Source organism: Xiphophorus couchianus, chromosome 23 (assembly GCF_001444195.1).
Source record: "Xiphophorus couchianus chromosome 23, X_couchianus-1.0, whole genome shotgun sequence".
Lineage (NCBI taxonomy): Eukaryota > Metazoa > Chordata > Actinopteri > Cyprinodontiformes > Poeciliidae > Xiphophorus > Xiphophorus couchianus.
In genome coordinates this window covers 21,040,649-21,060,013 of record NC_040250.1, presented here as the reverse complement: position 1 = coordinate 21,060,013, position 19,365 = coordinate 21,040,649, and the positions used below count along the sequence as shown (strand labels likewise).

The following is a 19,365-nucleotide window of genomic DNA, read 5'->3' as shown; positions in this document are numbered from 1 at the left end:
AACTCTGTGATTCTGTGACGTCAACACGCAGTGTTGTGGTTTCCTTGTTGCTGCACGTCGCTCACTGAGACCGTCACCCGCTAAGGATCCGGACGATTAGGGAAGAGAGTGTTGGGTAAATTGTATTACTAGCATTATCAAATATTCGTTGTATTATGTAGCCTTGTAGTTACATTTAGATAATGTTTACTTATATGCTTTTATTCTTTTACTCTTAGTATAAGTAATGTTTCTGTGTGTTAAATAGCTCTGATTCCTTCCTAAGGCCTCCTTGGGAGAGAGAGGTGATAGATATTCTCAGCAGGACTCCCTGGGAGATGGAGATGTTAGTTGCTCCCAGCAGAGTTTTACAGTCCTGCAATAAACTCTGCTCTGCTCTTCTTTGTGCTACAAAGCCGTTGCTTTGAAGCTATACAACGTGTCCCATTCGACGCCGTGCCTGGAGCAAGAAGGATTTAGATTGTATATAACATGTGGTTAGTTAGTGATTGTCATTTAGCACTGCAACTAAAATGCTTTGACCCCACCCCTTAGAGTTGCAGTGCTCTCTGTGATAAGGACTCTGAAAGTAATAAAAAAGAGGGGAGCGGACAAATGTGTTTCAGAGCAGTTGGAGATTTGTAACTGTAAGCACGTCTCTGTCTGCTCTCCTCGCGAGAACAAAGAATTTAACTCTCTTGTCTTTCCTGTGTTTGTTTAATAGGTATTTAGACCTGACAGAGAGAGCCAAACGTTTTGTCCAAAGTTGATTTTTAAATAACCTTCTTTAATAGTCCTCAGTCCAGTACAAATAAACACCTTCTTAAAAAAAACCCATAAAAATACATCACATGAACACATGAGCACTCAATCATTAGGGTTATTCTGAGAAGGATTTACAGTTTACAGTTCTCACTCTGCCTCCGTGCAATAATGAGTACATTATGACCCAAACTGGTTGGGAGTGAGAAAGGCTACTTTGTGAGTAACTCCATTGAGTAGGAGGGTCATGCAGGCCAGTCCTAGATATATGGCAGCAATGTTTCCCTCATCCGAGTCACAAGCTCGGATATTTGCGTTGTCTTTGTCGCGCCAGCACAGACCACTGGTTGCCCCTCATAGGACCGGAGATAAAGGTAAAACGCTTGCGTGTCTGCAAAGAAAGTCAGATTTAAAACCTCGGCATCAACATGAATGAGTGTGTCCTACTGACGAACTGTCTCTGATAAGAGTTCTGTCTGATTTGCTTCTAATGCATAAGAAAGAGCCATAAATGTTGCATTAGTGAACATTAGTTGAGGATCAACAGGATCGTGATTAGCCGCGTGATCATAAAGCTGCAGATCACGTGTGTGGACGCTGTTATTTAGTTAAGCATTACCCCTTGTCTCTCTGGAAATGGTATCTCAGCTGGAGAGATCCGGCCTGAGCGCAGATTCGGTCACAGGTACTTTGACCATCCGTGCCGGCCGCCTTCCTGCTCGCCTGCTTTCTGCCTGTTGAAGTGAATGCCAGGAGGGATTAGGTGATCTGAAATCCCATGATTGGAGGCGAGAAGGTAAATGCTACCTCTCAGTGAGCAGCTCCACGGCCCGCCGCATACATGAGCTATGAAAGCTGCTTTGTCCTCCACTAAAAGAAAAAAAAAGAAAAAAGGGAACTTTGAGGGGCTGAAAGCCTGGCCTGCTCAGTTTCTTTAAGTTACTGATGAAAGCCCGGATCTTGAGAGGCACTGAGCAAACATGTCCAGGAGATACAATGCAGATTTGCAAACCTAATCAAAAACAGGCAAATGCTGGGAATCTGCCGACCCTTTGGAGGTTTCTTGTTCTTTTCCAGGGAGACAAAGTCTTACAGATATGTGGACCTTGAAGTATTGAATTATCTGGCAGGCATTATCATCAGAAGTTTATCAAAGTTACGAATCTTAACAACAGCACAACTGTAAATGTCCACCAGGAAACAGGGAAAAATTGTCACTCTTTTCTGCTTCTCTTCCTATGAATAAAGTCGTTATTCTCTGTCAGTAATTTGATCTAATTTAAACTCTGATTTATTTTAAATTCTGACATATTTCTGATCTGACATATTTATCAGATTCCTGCTTACTTTTCAAACACGGTAACACTCAAGTTATTTTTTACTCCAAGACTAACAAAAATCAAATGAAAAGATATGCATTCGACCTCTTCTGACCTCTGTTTGCCTTTGATTTCTTGTTTTTCTTAATTTGTTTTCAGAATTGATTGATTAGGACCTGAAACAGTGACCTGAACAGCTACTCTATCTCTGATGGGATAATTGCATGAGTGGGTTGAGACCACTTTGTAAGACCACTGCATTTTTTAACATTTTTTTATTTTATTTTTTTAGAAAAGCTACTCAACAAAGTAATAGTGCTTATAACCAATGACTGATTAAAGGGCAATCGATAAACAGGGCGTAGTGTTCTGTCCTGTGGACCGCAAAGGAAATTCCAGGCATCAGCACTATCATATCTTGGGGAGATAAAGAAGGTCACATATTAAAAGAAATATATAGTTTTAAGGGGATGACAGATCCTGTTGTGTCCTCTCAACACACCTGTGAGGTAGAGACCTACAAAGACGTGAGTTTTCAGTTTTCTACATCTCATTCTCTGACATTCTTTTGTGACGTTCTCAGAAAACTAGATTTTTACTTGCTTTCTTCTGTAGATTAATTCCACATTTTTCCAATGAAAACGGGACAGCAAAAGGGAAATCAGTGATGTTTCTTGATAGGGAGAGCTGACCTGGCAATCATTTACTGACACATCCTCTGATCTGCCCTTCCTGTCCTTTTCCTCTCTCCTCGATCTTTCACAAATTTGCTCTGCCTGTCTTCACAACATCAACCTGCTCTCCCCCCTGTGGGTTCTTATATAATCCCCTCACTATTCTGATCCGAACCCCAGGCAGAAGCATGCCGTGCGGTGTGGTCAAGTCCTTTCTGGTGAGTCTCTCTCGCAGGAAACCCATCGAGCCCGATGGGGAAGAGTCCACTTTTAACCGATGCCTTACCACCCTGGACCTGATCGCCCTGGGCGTGGGGAGCACCCTGGGAGCCGGGGTCTATGTGCTCTCCGGAGAGGTGGCCAGAGACACCGCAGGACCCAGCATTATCATTTCCTTCTTCATCGCTGCCTTGGCGTCTATATTTGCCGGACTTTGCTACGCGGAGTTTGGATCCAGGGTTCCCAAAACGGGCTCGGCTTACCTTTACAGCTATGTGACTGTTGGTGAGCTGCTGGCTTTTATCACTGGCTGGAATCTGCTGCTCTCCTATGTGATAGGCAAGTACCACATTCTTTACTGAAGTTTTTTTAAAATTATTTTAAAGTAAAAATAACTTTATAAAAGTTCATTTAGAAGATAAAATGTTCTTTCTATATTCATTTGTCCAAAATTAATGTTGGTTATTCTTTTTGCCTGTGCTGGTAGAATATATTTATTTTACTTGCTGACTCTTGACCTGTTAATTTCCATCAATACTAGCTTTTTAATTTCAAAAACAGATTATCATTATTTTGACGTATTCTCTAAGGACACTTAAATGAACCCATAAATGATAAAGGAAGGATCTCTGTGATGTTTTTTTTCTTTGATCTTTTACTCCTGAAAAGCAAATTCTCATAAGCTTTTCTTGCGGGAAAAAACATATCTATTTATTTTTTCCCACTTGATTAAGCAGAAGTGCTTTAATGATCACCACGGGCAAAGGAAATGTTTCCTTCCAAATTTTCTGTTTATGACTGCACTAAAATGGTGACTCAGAATGATCATTTTATGGCCCTTTTTTCTGCTCAGGAACATCAAGCGTTGCTCTGGCGTGGAGTGGGACGTTCGATGACCTGATTGGGGGGGTCATATCCAAGTACTTCGAGGAAAATGCCTCCATGGGCCTTCCTGGATTGGCTCCTTACCCAGATGTCTTTGCAGCTGGTCTCATCTTGCTGCTCTCAGGTACAAACCGTTGCATCCTCGAGTAACACGAGAAAACTGCACGTCAATTTAAAATAAATCTGCTTTTCGTGAAGGCATATTGGCGTTTGGGGTGAAAGAGTCAACGATGATCAACAAGATCTTCACAGCGATCAACATCTTAGTGCTGCTGTTTGTTATCATCTCTGGGTTTATCAAAGGGAACCTCGCCAACTGGCAGATCAGCGAAGAGGCGCTGATAAACGCCACAGCACAATCCAAGTAAGAGCGAACCCAACTTGTGTGTTTTTTTACTGACTTATTCCTGGGTCAGTTGGGTCCGTTCATCATTTACTTTACACATTAGTGTTGGGTCATGGTTTCTGGGTTAAGTTTCAACCCAAGTGACTCATTGTCTGAAGCCACAAAAGAGGCAGTTTTAGAGGTTAAAAAGAATAATCTATAATCTGGATTACTAAACAAGTAATGTTGTGATTAAAATTGATAGTTTATTATTATTATTATTATTATCCATCCATCCATCCATTTTCTGTTCACCCTTTGTCCCTAATGGGGTCGGGAGGGTTGCTGGTGCCTATCTCCAGCTACGTTCCAGGCGGGAGGCGGGGTACACCCTGGACAGGTCGCCAGTCTGTCGCAGGGCATATTATTATTATTATTATTATTATTATTATTATTATTTTACACTTGTGCTCCTCAAATTAAAACAACAAAACACAAGCTTGGAGTCAAAGTTACTTACTTAACCAATTTGTACCCCCAAGTTGCAACCATACCTAGCCATTTTGTCCTTGCTTATATACATTTCATATATGTAAACAAGATGTTTAAAAACCATATACCTAAACCAAGGTGTTTACATTTTGATGAATTATAAGGACACGTGGTCAAATTTGTCAAATGATTGATGTCTGACAGGCCAGTTGTCCAATCAATTATCGTTTTATAGCTGTGACCCCTTATAGAACAAAAATAACTCCAACCGCAAACTGCCACCAGCATTTATTCATATGACAATATTTATAATAAGTTTAAGTCGTCTGTTGCAAAAGAAGATACAAAATGTCCAGCTTGGCAGGTAAAAGGTTACCCATGGTTAGAACAAAGATTTCACCACTTCATACCTGGAAAGGTTGGGCAAAAGACATCAAAACTGCGAAAGAGCTAAAGGAATAGCAACCAATAATGTATAATAATAATAACCTTAATAAGTCCCTGTGTATATTGATTTTATGAGCAATCATTTGGACAAAGTGTGAATGTTAAATAGTATGTTTGAGTTAAGATGCTAAAAGGCTAATGTTCTCTTCAATAAACAAACATGATTTAATTAAAATTATTCTAAAGCATAAGTTGCTATATTAACATTTCTTATATCCTTCTGTGGAATCCGATAAGGTTAGTATGTAGTTTAAAGTGGCTGCCTGTAAAGAAAGATGAATCCACTTCTAGTCTTTACTCTATACAACAAACTGGTTCAAAGTTTGACCCAATATTTGGTCCAAACCTCAAAACTTCTTTCCAAATAGCCATCAGTTTTTGGATGTATATGTAGGACTGTGCAAAAGTTTCAAAACCAACATTTTTCTTAAATCTAATATTTTCATAAGCTCCTGGTGAATAGTTAGGCTTCCCTAAATGTTATTTCACCAGTTTAGTTTTGGACTATTGCAGCATATTCCACTCATTTTCTGTCCTGTAGTTTTAGCTGACCATGACAACATAAAGTTTGTGCTTAGAAAAATTTGAAAAAATATATCCAAATCTTATCTAAAATTGTCTTTTTGCTAAACTTTAAGTTTAGTCACAATTTCATTCTTAGATCATTTACAATTCTGAGTTAAAGAAGCAAAACGTAAAAAAAAAAACAAAAAAGAAAAACAAACAAAACAAATGACTGTCTGAAATAATCAAATACTGGACTGAAAATGGGTTGAAAATATCCACGGCCAAAAAAAAAAATATATTAATAACAATAATAAAGACTGTAGAAACATTGAACTGAAACACTTTCAACAATTCTACATATGGCCTGCTTCTTGGATTCCAATTGTAAAGAAATAAGTGACAGAGTTGTAAGTACATCAGTATTACCTTCATGCTTATCCGACTAAGTAAACATAAAATCATGCCCTGTCTTCATGCAGCAACCTGAGCGACACCCTCAATATAACGAGCAAATACGGAGTGGGGGGATTTTTTCCTTATGGCTTCAGCGGCACATTGGCAGGAGCTGCAACATGTTTCTATGCTTTCGTTGGATTTGACTGCATTGCTACAACAGGTAAAAGGAGCGTTCTTCCTCTTATGACCAAATCATCTGAACATTTGATAGCTAAGATACGAGTAAAATGCAGATAATTATATTTTTAACGCAATAAAGCCAAGTGTCACAGCTACCATTAGCACTGGTGATGCCTTTTGAATGATGTAAAGTTTTACAAACAAGGCAATAAAGAATATCAGCAAAACTATTTTCTGAAACTGTGATAAGACACTTTAGTAGACCTGCATGATCATACAGTGAATTTACAACCTATTAAGCTATAAAGCACTTTAAATTGCACTGCAGTTACCTGGTTTACAAAAGATAACTCCCAGAAAGGATTTGCAGCAGTGGAGCTTCTGTATCTCTCAAAGATTGCATTATAAAGCACATCTCTTCTTCCTTTTCCAGGTGAGGAGGTGAAAAACCCTCAGAAATCTGTCCCTGTGGGCATTGTGGCTTCACTCCTGATATGCTTCCTGGCCTACTTTGCGGTGTCTGCTGCCCTCACCTTGATGATGCCCTACTACATGCTCAATGAGAAGAGCCCTCTGCCAGTGGCCTTCGAATACGTTGGCTGGGGACCCGGCAAATACGCCGTGGCTGTGGGATCGTTGTGTGCCCTGTCCACCAGGTCTGAATCCTCACAGAACAATACAGTTGCGGTCATGTCTTGTCAGTAATAAAGCTGGAGAGCAGGCAGCGTCCATGGATTATGCAATAAAAATAAAATAAAAAATTCTGAATTTACTCTGCAAAGCTTTGGTGGAAATAATAAAGATATGTTATCCCCGATTGGCCAAGCCTTGCCCAGCAAAATTTCAACTGGAGTTTAAAAGTACCGCTTTGTGTTGGACGTGTTTGCAGGCTTCAGTCCACAACTAATGTTGCATTTAATGTGCCTCAGTAGCCCTGACTCTGCCCTGAAGACGACATCCAGCTGAGTTCAGCATGTTGAAAAAACCTGTGGAGTTTTCAAATTTTTTTTGTGATTAGTGACCAAGTTAACTACAGTACACAAGAAGAGCTGATAACAATGTGTTTCTCACCCATTTTATACAATCAAACACTAAAGGACAAATACAAAACAGTGAAGTACTGTGTCTGTCCCAATGTTATAAAAAAAATCATCAGTGTAAATAATTCCTGCAAGTTTCATGATGTTTCATGTGTAAACATTGTGGTACATGAACTTGGAGTTGGTGTCAGACTTAGGAGGACATTCTCAGACCGAGTAATTTGATTTCCAAAGATGGGCTGAATGCATTATTTGTTGTGGTAATCCAGGCATAAATAATATGCATTCATGAGGCTGAAAAAAATCGAGACCCAAGTTTGTGTTAACAATCAATTCAAGTGTTATGTTTTCGGGACAACCATTGAAAGTCATGAAAGCAGATGCTAAAGAAACGGTGGAAACATAGTGAGCGCTGAAACAATGGCCACCGCTCATATCAGTTTGCTCAGGGGTCAAGAAAAAGAATGCTGACCAAGTAACTTTTATTTAAATCAAGTGAAGTCAATGGCAACAATCAGTCTTTCTGTTTGTGAGGCCCAAACAGCCATAATGGTGTTGTTGTTTGACCCCGATTGCACTTTTTTTCTGCAGCCTGCTGGGCTCCATGTTCCCGATGCCTCGGGTTCTCTTCGCCATGGCAAGAGATGGGCTGCTTTTCCAGCCTTTGACCAAAGTCACTGCCAAAGGCAGTCCGGCTATAGCCACCATATCGTCCGGAGTTGTGGCAGGTACAGAAATTCAGGCTGTTTTAAAAAGTTTGCACTGGCGTTTATGACTTGAACTCAAAGTGATATTATGTATCTCTTTACATTTATATATTCAGCCATTATGGGTCTCCTGTTTGACCTGGAAGCCCTGGTGGAAATGATGTCCATTGGTACTCTGTTTGCCTACACACTTGTAGCAATATGCATCCTGATGCTGAGGTACGGTTGTGAAATTTCTTTTTCTGAATGTTTGACCTACAGATCCCAAATTGAGCTGATTCTGCTTCTGCTTTAAAAACAATCATAAAAGGCTGCAAGTACCGTAGTCATAAATTATATATATATATTTGGGAAAAAAGATGGTGTGGCACCATGTGTGTGAATTAAAAAAAACTGTTTCTGTGTGCTTTCTTTAGAAAATGCAAATCATAACCCTAATTTTCCAAAAGTTAATTTAGATTAAGTAAATAATCTTCTGATTCAGCTCACCAGAGATTTTCTCTCCATATCTCTGCTTCTTAAACTTATAAATCTCAGTTCCTAAAATCAAAATGAAAACACACAACACACGTGTCCTATATCTGTACGTAAGGTACCAGGCTGCCCCATCTGAAGACACGGACCTGCAGGTCAAAGAACCAAAGCCCAAGTTTCACTTCCTGAAGCCTCCCTCATCTCCCAACTCTGTCACAGCACGAAGAGTCACAATCCTAACTATAAGTTCTGGTAAGAGATGCCAGCGTTTTTAGTGGAAACATTCCCTTTCTGGCTCATGGTTTGATCGTTGCTCTTTATTTGTCTCTGTGCAGTTGTATGTGTGGTTGCACTGTGCGTCACCTTGACTCAAGCCATAGACGCTCTGGTAAACGTAGAGGCATGGAGCGTGGTGCTTGTTTGCATCTTTTCCTTCCTCCTGCTTCTCATTTTAATCTTCATCTGGATTCAACCACAGAATCCCACAAAGGCAACTTTTATGGTAAGGGTAGCTAAAGTCCAGTTGGTGTGGGATGGTTGCAGCTTTCATCGTACTGCTTCAAAGTTTATGGTTAAGACATAGTGACTGGAAGGTTGTCTTTTATTTGCGTAGCTCAGTCTGTTGGAACTACTTTATCAAAGAAGAGCGAACCAGAATTTCTCCAACTCAGTCAAAAAGACTCATTGCCAGTTCCAGCAAACGTTTTGATTTTCTGTTTTAAACAAAGGAAATTGGAAAATGTGTACTCTGTTATAATACCCGGAGAATCATATAAAGGCCCATGCCTAAATTGATGTTCACTTTGTAAAGAACGTAATTTAAAAAAAACCCTTCTAACTCAGATTTTCATCTTAGGTGCCATTTCTGCCAGCTCTACCTCTACTGAGCACGCTCATCAATGTCTACCTGATGGTGCAGTTAGGCTCAGCCACATGGCTGCGATATGCTATCTGGATGTTAGTGGGTAAGATTTAGTCACTCTCCTGTAGCTTCAGTCATTTAAAAACTCTATCATCCCTGCTGCTCTTCAACAACCATCCGCCTGATTCCCCTCTCTGCAGGGTTAGTTATCTATTTTGGCTACGGAGTCCGCAACAGCGTTCAGAGGAAGCGACTCAGGACCAACAGGACCGACAGAACCGACAGAACCGACATCGAAACAGTCAGCAGCAAAACAGACACGGACATAATTAAAGAGGAGAAGTTTTGAGCAAAAATGGGGGTAAAGACAGATACACTGAGATGTTACGTAGAGTAACTACATAATAACTGTGTAACTAAATTCTACATGCATCGATTAGTATCTACTTTTGTGGGTTTTATTGACCAAAAGTGCCACACTCTAAAAAGAAAATAGTTGATCCAACTTAATTGAATTGCTTCAATTGGTAACAAGTAATTCAATTAATTTTATCCAACCTAATTTAAGTTTGGTTAACTTGACAAATTTAAGTCAGTCTTAATCAATTAATTTACTTTATTCCAAATAAAAAATTTAAATCCATCTTACTTAATTTTATAGAAAGTCAACTCAAAATTTTAAGTTGTTCCAACTTAAAAAACTAAACTACCCCAAATTAAATTATCACTCACATTTTACTTAAAATATAGCTTGCATTTAAATCATTTTAAAAGTTTTTTTTAGCATGTTATTTTAGTTTTTAAAATAGGAGTAAAATACCTTCATGCTACTCAGAAATTCCACTCGGTTAAAATAATAAATCTACACAAATGGAACATTTTAAATTTTATTGTGAAAGCATCACAAACTTACAGGTTTTTCACAAAATATTATGCATTAAACATGCTACACAAATCTTTTGAAACTTCATAAGGAATATTACATTTCAGCAACCTGCTAGATCAGAGGTGCCCAAGTCCAGTTGTGGAGAGCCATCATCTTGCAACTTTCAGATGCATCCCATCTCCAATACATCTGAATCAAATGAACTGCTCATTACAATGCCTCTGCTGAGCTGAATGTCTGCTGTTGTGTAAATTCAGAAATTAGCTTCAGGTGGTATTGAAATAGGGTCCATCTGAAAGTTGCACAATGGTAGCTCTCCTGGACAAGACTTGGACACCCCTGTGTGAGGTTGTAGAATCCAGAATTATTCCTCAGGAAAAAAATTTGCCTTTTTAGATTTAACACAAGTCCTCCTAAAAAAGAAAATCCACACTGATCCACAAACCATAACATTTGCTGAGAACATGTTTTTGACATAAAATATGATGACACTAGTGACTATTTTTACACTGAAAATAAGAGCAATACCCAAAAAATATTTAGGCAAGTTTTCAAACAAAGATGTGGTGTAATAGCTGCCTAGTTTAAACCAAGTCCGTTAATTTAACTGACACCAGAAAATAACAGAATAGTAAACATTATGATCTAGATCCATTCAACCTCCTTCAAAAAACACTGAACAAATCTGTTGATTCAAATTTTTAAAAAAATGCAAAAAGAAAATTCTGTGAAAATGTCCACAAACTGCAGCAGCCTACTACTTTCCTACTTTAATTTTTCCCCCTTAACTTGTATTTTTTCCCCCACACAAAACCAAAGAGATGAACCATGTAACTTTATGAAATGTCAAAAACAAAAAAGACCTACTCCCAAAATGATAATGTTCATCACAACCTCATCAGTAAACATCCTCCAGAAATACCAGTCAATTGTTATCCAGTAAACTCTGTATTACTTGTGGCTTTAATATGAACAATGTCCCAAAAGAAGTTCACAAAGTGCAGTTCCTTGGGGTGTTAAGCTTCCAAAACATGGCGCTCTTCTGTCCAAACAAAGAAGACTGAAGATCTTCTGTCCTGTTGCACAACATGCCAGTGTCTTTACTGTGAGGTCTGAAGTCTTCCAAACAAATTTTGAACTTTGGGAGACATCTTGTGCTGCTCAAGCTGCATGAAGATTTTTTGGAACACTTCAAATGTGAAGCGCAGAGCCTTTAGATAAGCCAAGTTAAGGGAATATATCAAACCCAGAAGCAGGGCACATGCTGAGGCAACTGAAGTCAGGTCATGCAACACCTCCACTCCCTCAATGACGATGCCAATGTCTTCTGGGGGTTCTTTCAATCCCTCTCCCTCCTTCCGAATCACAAACACGGCCATGGTGAGTTGTTTGAGTTCCATCTGGGCATCATCTCCGCTGCTGCCCTGTAGTGAGTTAAACAATATGTTAAAACTTGAACACTGTAACTAATCTCTCACTACAGAATTTGGAAAATAAAAGCCTTGTAAATGCAAGCACCAAGTATAAGATGTACAGCTTGTGAATTGAAGAGTGGTTTATGGCATTTGAAATATCCTTGATAAATTTTCCAAGTTCAAAGTTGCTTTACAAATTGAATAACTCAAAGGGTGATTTTTAATTTTTTTTTTGAAAAGATAATGCATGTATATAGCTTTATATATGTTCCATCATATTACAGGCTTTAGCTTAAAAACCAATTTCTTAGATTTTTTATCAAAGCAGAATACTGATCCAGCCAATGGTCATCTTAGGGTGGAACTCAATACAAAATGCATATTTGTGTTGCTTGTCAGATATTTTGGAGCTGGTATCAAAATACCATGACTCTAAAACATATTCTTATTAACTTGTTTGGCATATTGGTAAACAAGAAATGAAGTTGATGTGCTCTGCTGAACAGCAAATTCACCATTTCTGGATTTAAGCAGGATACAGCCATGTTAAATTTACATTTCTGACACCAAATCTGCCCCATTTTTTCAAACAGATGTTCACATTTAGAAAAGCCAGTCCATAAATCATTTAAGAAGGTAAAAACAACTGACATTGAATTTGTCCATTTGCTTGAATGGGATGAGATGCAACTTTAAACCTTTAAAAACTTACACAGTATTCCTTAATAAGGTCTTTTGCATCCTCTCCAAGAAAGGTGATGAGCCCTTTCAGAACACATTCCCTTCGAATCCCAATGTCTTCAACCTGGAGAAAAGTTATCGTTATCAATATTTCATATCTGAAGAGATTCATGACATAACTAATATATTTGGGCTGTTCACAATAGCAAAGACCTATCAGATGCCATAATGTACAGCCCACAAGTCCACTGTGTTTTAATGCTGCACTTCAAAATTATTCATAGTCCACCTCTGCCACATTTTATCCTTCACATCTCAATTTGTGAAACTAGAATGACTTTTTTTTATTTTTTATCAAGAATATATTCTTCAGGTTCTACCACTTTAAAATGTCTTTTATAGAATTGTTTTCGTCTCCAAGCACTAGAAAGGGAGCCTTTATCTCCTATTGCTTTGTTTACAGGGTTTGTTTCACAGAGGGCCCTGGCAAGTTTTTCAATAACTGACTGGTCAAACTGGCAAAGATGATCATGTAGTATTTGGGTTACAGTTCTGCATGTAACTGGCAGGGACAAAGAACCAATTAAATAGTTTAACTCCTGCAATAGTTCATCAATAGCTGCATTTGACACAAGAAAACTGCTTTCTAACTTTAGAAGAACTGATGCAAGTTTAAGTTCAATATCTTTCTGTAAGTTTTCAGAATCAGTCTCATTAAATGTGTGATCTTGATTAGCTTGTGCAGTACTGTCTTGATCAAAAATATCAGTACCAGAACTAACACACAATTCTTCACCAGTCTAATTGTTTTTTTTCAGTAATCCCAGTCTTAAATGTATTGCTAATGTCAGAATGTTTTCTGTATTTATGACTTTTGCAGTTCTCGTAAATATTTGTTTGATAAACACAGTCCTGAAACACACACGTGACAGTTTCCTTGTTCTTGAGATGTTGAAAAAAATCTCTCTCAGTGGAAAGTTGATTAAAATCACAAATGGGGCATTTGAATCTGGTTAAGTCTTTGGTAACTGTTTGTTTGACTGGATGATTTCTTGATAAATGGCTCAGTAAAGCATTCCAGGTCTTGAATCTACATGCACAACTTAAATATGAGCATGGATACGAATAACCCCGTCCATAATGCCTGTGGTCTAGTTTGTAGTGCTTGAGCAATTCAGATCTTCTGAAAAACACCCCCTTGCAGTCTTTGCATCTCCACATTAAGTGCAACACTAGAAGGACAAGAGAGGAACTTTGTTACCTATATGTTGCCAAATCTGAAGGCAAGGAAGATGAAACAAATATGGAGGCAAGAGTCAATTTTGAATACTGTGACAACCCTAGCCCCATGCAATACTTTAGATGATTGTTTTACTGCTTGGTAAAATATAGATTCAGAATGGATTTGTTACCATAACTATTTCACTGTTTTTAATACCATACTGAAAACACTCTATATTAATCAATGTCATATTGTTAGTATTGCAAGGAATTTTTTTAATGCACAAATACACATTTCTTAAATTGCCCTTCTCAGTTGCATATTCCTTAGGATGGGAGTAAGCTTTTTTTTAATGACTCCACAGTATTTTTAGGTTGTAATTTTAAATTTTTTGTGTGCATATATATCCACAAATATATATGCATGTCTGTTTGTGTGAATAAATTGCCTGTCACTTTCTGCTGTTGCACTGGAAATTTCCCACTGAAGGACAATAAATGTCATTTCTATTCTTATTTTATATCTGTCCACTATTTAGTGTTAAAAATTACAGTAACTTTAGATATTGGTGGGAAAAAATGCTTATTTGACTATAATCAGTTCTCCACTGCAAGGGCAGCTTCCCTCTCCCCAGCCACCTCCCCACTTGTGTGAATCCTGAAGACTTTGCATTTTAGAGCACACATATTTCATATTATCAAAATAGCATATTCATTTTGCATTTAACTTTTTTTTCTAAAATTAGAAGCTTGATGATATTACATAAATCCTTTATGAAGAAAATATGGCTCACCTTATGTGGTTTGATGATTCTTGGTTCTAGGCCTGGAAAGAGAAGTGGGTAAAAGAAGTTAATACAACAGTGTTCTAGCCAGAAATGCTAATGCCTGAAATTTTCATTTGATCTTAATTTTTCTTCTTTCTTTTCCTGGCGTTCATGCCGGTTGTCATTTCGATTTCTGTAGCCGGTGAAATCAAGGGCGCGGACGACCATAGGGAGATCAAACTTGCACATTGTGAACTGTCCGTGCGCTGTGGTAGATTGCAAATTGCAGAGAAATAATACAGGGCAAGAAGCGATCTAGCCGGGGCGGAGTTTGTGGGGCAGGCTACTAAATGCAGAGCTCCGAAAGTGAAGTTGTGAAATCCTCAGCCCAGCCCGAGGGCGTCTAAGCCCGGCCCAGTGCCTGGGGATCAACGGCTAGCTAGAACACTGCGCAATGTTCCTACAGACACAATTTGCTTTTTTAAGAGAAATGACACCTGATGGATTCTTAGCGCTGTCAGGATATTATGCGTTTTATATTATGTCGCCAGTAAGCAGCATGAGAAAACTGGAAAAAATGGCTTCACCGGCTGCAGCTAACAGTGATTAGCACAGTGGAGTTGCATCACATTAAATTAGTTTTGCACAGAACACCCCCACCTCTGTAATTTCAAGTTAGGTTTTTTAGCGTAAAAGTACACATAAAAAATAAACATTCAGTCTAACTCAGAGTAGTTATGTTAAAACATGTTGAGATTTGAACCGCCGAACAGCGCGGCTAATTACAATTAGCAAATGTGTGAAGAGCAAATAACTGATGACACTTCGACGTTAAACACAGTTCAATGTTTCAAATTTAAGGTAGAAAAAGTTTTAAATATTTTTACACCGTTTATTTAATGTTTGGTTATGGTGGGGCAGCATACTTACTGTTTTATCTGAATCTCGTCGACAGTCAATGCTCAGAAGAAATGGCGGTCGGTACCAGAGATGCAGGATCTGTCCCGGGCGGAGCTTACGTAATGACGTCAGACGTAAAGCTGCATTAAACTTAATTGTTTCACTTCGACTCAAATTAAAAAGTTCGTTTGAGATAAAATGCGTGACTGTTAAGTTAATTGAACTCATGAAAGCAAGTTGTCATAACTAAAGTAAAAGAATTAAGTCAGGTTAATGTAAATAAGTCCATAACATGAACTACAGCCCAAATACACTTTTTAGAGTGCACTAAGCAGGTTTGCTGAACATTTGGAAAGAAATGTCCAAGTAGGGGAGCATTTTATTTTTCCTTATCTGAAACTGAGTTACATCTTTCCAGTCAGATATTTGTACTGTGTAACACATCACCGCATAATCAGCATGTTTAGGTTCAGAGAAATTTACTGCATTTACTAAAAGGCCTTGGAGAGAAACAAATATTTTTAAGTAAATTAAATTATTTAACATATTTGTGTATTTATGTTGCCTCTCGCACTATTGTTATAAAATGAAAAAGACTAATAAACAAAACAATTAATATTTTGTAGACATGTAACATTTTGATACATTAAATTGGAGAATATTGTATTTGCCCTTAAAATTGTTGCCATTTTGTAATAGTAACAAAGATTTTAAGCTTCTAGGCACAAGCAGATGTACTATATACAAAATGCCATTTTGTGTAACATCATATTTGATTCGTCCTTTTTATGTTGTTTAAACATAACTTTGCTAAAAATTGCATTGCATTTTTACATGTAAATATGAACATTTTGCATATTTTCTCAAATTCTGTAAATGTATTCCTTAATTTAAAAAGGAAAAAAAAACAACATTTAATTGTAACCTGGAGTTACTTTTGTCGCAGGTTGACTGGAAGTGAAATAAAACAATAAATATCGCTACCACTTTTCCAGAAATGTCTCTTCAGCCACAGGAAACAGGGAACAAAAGAACCTTTCAGAACAGCTTTTCTTTTTGCTGCTCAAGATCCCAGCTTAGTTGTCACCTCAAGGAAACATATAAAATCCTCACTCAGCACACAGTATGCTTTGAATTTGTTGCGATTTCCAAGTGTCGAAGAGTTTTGCAACAAAGATAATCATATTACAAATTACCGTATATGCAATGATAAACTGGATTTTTTATGACCTTCCCGCTGGCAGAACCGTAAAAATAAAAAGAGAACAATGAAGTCATTTTAGCACCAGGGCCACATATACCACTTTTTTTTAATTTTTTTTTATAATTTTAGTTTAGTTTTTTGTTCTAAAGGAAGCAATTTTCACATCAACACTTTAGCTAAACATGCATAATATGCTGGAAATCCCAGTAAAGTTAGCTGAGAGCTTTAGTTTGGAGAAGTTGAGATTTTGTTACATCAGTTTTTATGTGAAAAACAAGCATTTCTTAACATGGAGCCTTGGCGAAAATTCAAACTGGGAGACTCGACCAGCTTCACCACATCATCTAATCACTACGCCCGACCGCAGCCAATCCGGACCGGAGCTTCACGCCGCTCCAGCCAATCGTCGTCCAAAGACACCTTCAAACGTCCAAGCTACCCTGGGGTCTTCCTGCTCGTCAGCCGTGCTTCGAACCACGTGAACGCTTCTCCTACCTCTCCGACATTCAGTCAACAAGTTTCAGCTGCCTTCCGTCCGCCCAGATCCAGGGAGTGTCCCTCACCGGCCGGCTGCGCTCCTGTCGACTCCCCGCTACTCCTCACCAATCTAACCGCCCTCATCACGCCTTCCTTCGGTCTCCATCGGCGACGACGAGCCGGAATTTTCCGTCCTCCCCTCGTTGACGTCGCAGTCCTCCGCTATCTGCCGGGTTCCCCGCTCCGGCTCACCATAGGCTGCTGCGGCTCATTGGCGCTGTCCCCCACATCAAGCGCTGGTCGTCTCCACGATCCGCCGTGGCTGCACCGACGCACGTCGGCTCTTCCTGCTCGTCCCACCATGGACTCCATCCGTTGCCCGATCGTCTCTCTCAGTTCACCTCCGAGAGAACGTCGCATCAGACCGCTACGCTCACCTCCACCTATCTCGGCTCGCAGCTGGCTTGTCAGCCTCATCAACCCGCAGCTTCATCTGCGCCCATTGGGCGTCGTCTAGGTAAGACGTACCTGCTCCTGACTTGTTCATTCTCCCTTCGCTTTACGTCTCTGTCAGAGTACCAGTGCCTTTAACTCATGTTTACCACGCCTCCTATCGCCGGTCAGTCTTGGCATTTCCAGGGCCGCGACTAGCTCGTTCCGTTAGTTCCCGCTCAGGCCGCCGTAGCCCTCTGTTGCTAAGATCGCTCCAAATTCTGTCAGTAGTTCCAGTTTGCATTTCAGCTCATTCTGGCCTCCGCCCCAGCTGCCGCTGGTCTCCTAATCGCAGCACCATTTTCTTTAAGCTTTTCATGACTAGTAGAGGGGATCCGCCTAAAGTTCCATATAAAACGCACCTGAAAACAAACGGAGTTATGGGCAATCTTTTATTTACAATTTCTCTTTTCTGTAAAAAAAAACAAAAAACAAACAAAAAAAACGTGCTGCCCCTTCTACTCCAGATCCATGCAAGCAGCCCATCCGCACAGACGGCAGAGCGTCCGAGCGCTGCAGCTCCAAAATGGTGCAGTAATCAGGTGTCTGAAAGAGAAAATACCTTAACTATGGACCCAGCAGGTAGATTACCCGAGAGCAGAGACGCAGCCTACCTAGATCTGCGCTTATCATCTGGTGAACCAGGTGGAAACGTAACAACGCTGCAGGAACACACGAATGGCTTCATTAGTAGGTCCAGCATCCACAACAACCGCAATCCCAGCCATTGACTGTAGATGGCTTGACGATCTCAGTTGAGCAATCAGGATCACAAGCCACCCAGGCAGCCGACATACACGGGGAGAAACAGTCACGCACACACACCTTAGCAGCACCATCAATCACGGGGCCGCTCCTGGTGCACAAAGCGGGGAGGATGGTTCTCCTTCCCCCTCAGTCGGGCCAATGTCGCACCACGAGTAGTCTGATCATCAGAAGCCGCTCGTAGGCTCTCTAATTTTGCAGCTTCATTGCAGCCAGACCGGATCTCATCTGCGTACTTTCCAGTCGCCAATCTTAACCTCCACCCTCGAACAGTTAGCTTCACCTGCACAGCGATCCGAACTTCACGAGTCCTCTTTCAAGTGATTCATAGTTCACAACGCCGCTCGCTCCGACAGCTTTCTTTCCTCGTCATCCATTGGTTCCGACCCATATCAAGGAGGCATACACATAGTTAGTACTCAGACATGCGCGCTAGGTGGTCAGCGTCATCTGCACAGCCATCAGTTCGATACACGCGACGGGATAAAACCAGCCAACGTTCTTCTGGTAAATGAATGGTCACTAATTACCGCTGGAGCTAGTCGTAGCCGACCACAAAGCTCGCTCGTATAAAACAAGCCTCCCGTTCCCCAATAATCCGACTGCTTACCACCAAGCCGGACCGTCGCTGGCAATACGGCTTACAAAGATCTAACTTCCCTGTTATGTGGCCGATTACCTAAAAGCGTTTCGGTAATCCCCTTCTGTCGGTCGCTACCAGCCGTTGGAGCAGGACGTATGGCGATCCTCATTGGCAGGAAACTAAACTCCGGCTCTCGGTCTCGTGTCCGTGCTGTAGTCTACCGCGCATTAGGAATCCTGACTTGTTCTACCCTTTTCCTTGCGTTCTCTAAAGAGCTTTTGGGGGATTTACAGGCCCCTATTATTTAGTGATCCAACTTCGTCTCATTGCCCCCAGCATAAGATAAAAACACTCCAGGATTTCGAGAATTACATCCACGCATTCATCCGTAGTTGCATTAATTAATTAGTTAAGCAGGATTCGTATATCCGTACAACTTAATCATATTACAGCAGATCACAGGCAGCCAGTCTGTCCCTCCAGGTCCAGTTATAACTCCCACATCTGCCTCCGTGCAAAGCATTCCTACAGCTTCCCTTCTTCAGTTCTTTCCTACATCCGCAGTCTGCTCGCTGGAAGCAACTTTCACGCTAAGCTTTAGCAACCTACCACATCATCTAGTCTAGTCTGGTCATCTAGTCTAGTCGAACCCCGCTGTGAATTCCTTCTCAAGGGATTTCTAAGCATAGCTCCTCTAATCCTGATA

The 19,365-nt window shown here is 40.0% G+C and overlaps 1 protein-coding gene and 1 long non-coding RNA gene across 3 annotated transcripts; one reads left to right on the top strand and one right to left on the bottom strand.

Moving 5' to 3' along the window:
• The first annotated feature begins 1,049 nt into the window (after positions 1-1,049).
• LOC114139744 (cationic amino acid transporter 2) lies at positions 1,050-16,121 on the top strand. The gene is made up of 14 exons (XM_028009837.1): positions 1,050-1,115; positions 2,220-2,587; positions 2,915-3,292; positions 3,807-3,962; positions 4,037-4,202; positions 6,089-6,225; positions 6,619-6,841; positions 7,817-7,953; positions 8,049-8,151; positions 8,525-8,658; positions 8,742-8,908; positions 9,263-9,371; positions 9,469-9,746; positions 15,467-16,121. Exons 3-13 carry the CDS (start codon positions 2,923-2,925, stop codon positions 9,615-9,617), a joined length of 1,851 nt encoding a protein of 616 aa, XP_027865638.1. The 5' UTR covers positions 1,050-1,115; positions 2,220-2,587; positions 2,915-2,922; the 3' UTR covers positions 9,618-9,746; positions 15,467-16,121.
• Positions 10,602-15,457, bottom strand: LOC114139745 (uncharacterized). Of its 2 annotated transcripts, XR_003594502.1 has the most exons (4): positions 15,169-15,457; positions 14,266-14,297; positions 12,282-12,374; positions 10,602-11,578 (listed from the first exon to the last, which is right to left on the bottom strand). It is a non-coding gene; the product is annotated as an uncharacterized LOC114139745 (long non-coding RNA). The 2 variants fall into 2 exon arrangements; XR_003594501.1 differs by having other exon boundaries at positions 14,266-15,457.
• Positions 16,122-19,365: the final 3,244 nt, after the last annotated feature.

Excerpts from the sequence above, each read along its gene's own strand:
- LOC114139744 (XM_028009837.1), top strand. The coding sequence starts at position 2,923 with ATGCCGTGCGGTGTGGTCAAGTCCTTTCTGGTGAGTCTCTCTCGCAGG. Across the intron at positions 8,909-9,262 it reads CCACAAAGGCAACTTTTATG|GTGCCATTTCTGCCAGCTCT; the intron begins GTAAGGGTAGCT and ends TTTTCATCTTAG. Across the intron at positions 9,372-9,468 it reads TGCTATCTGGATGTTAGTGG|GGTTAGTTATCTATTTTGGC; the intron begins GTAAGATTTAGT and ends CCCTCTCTGCAG.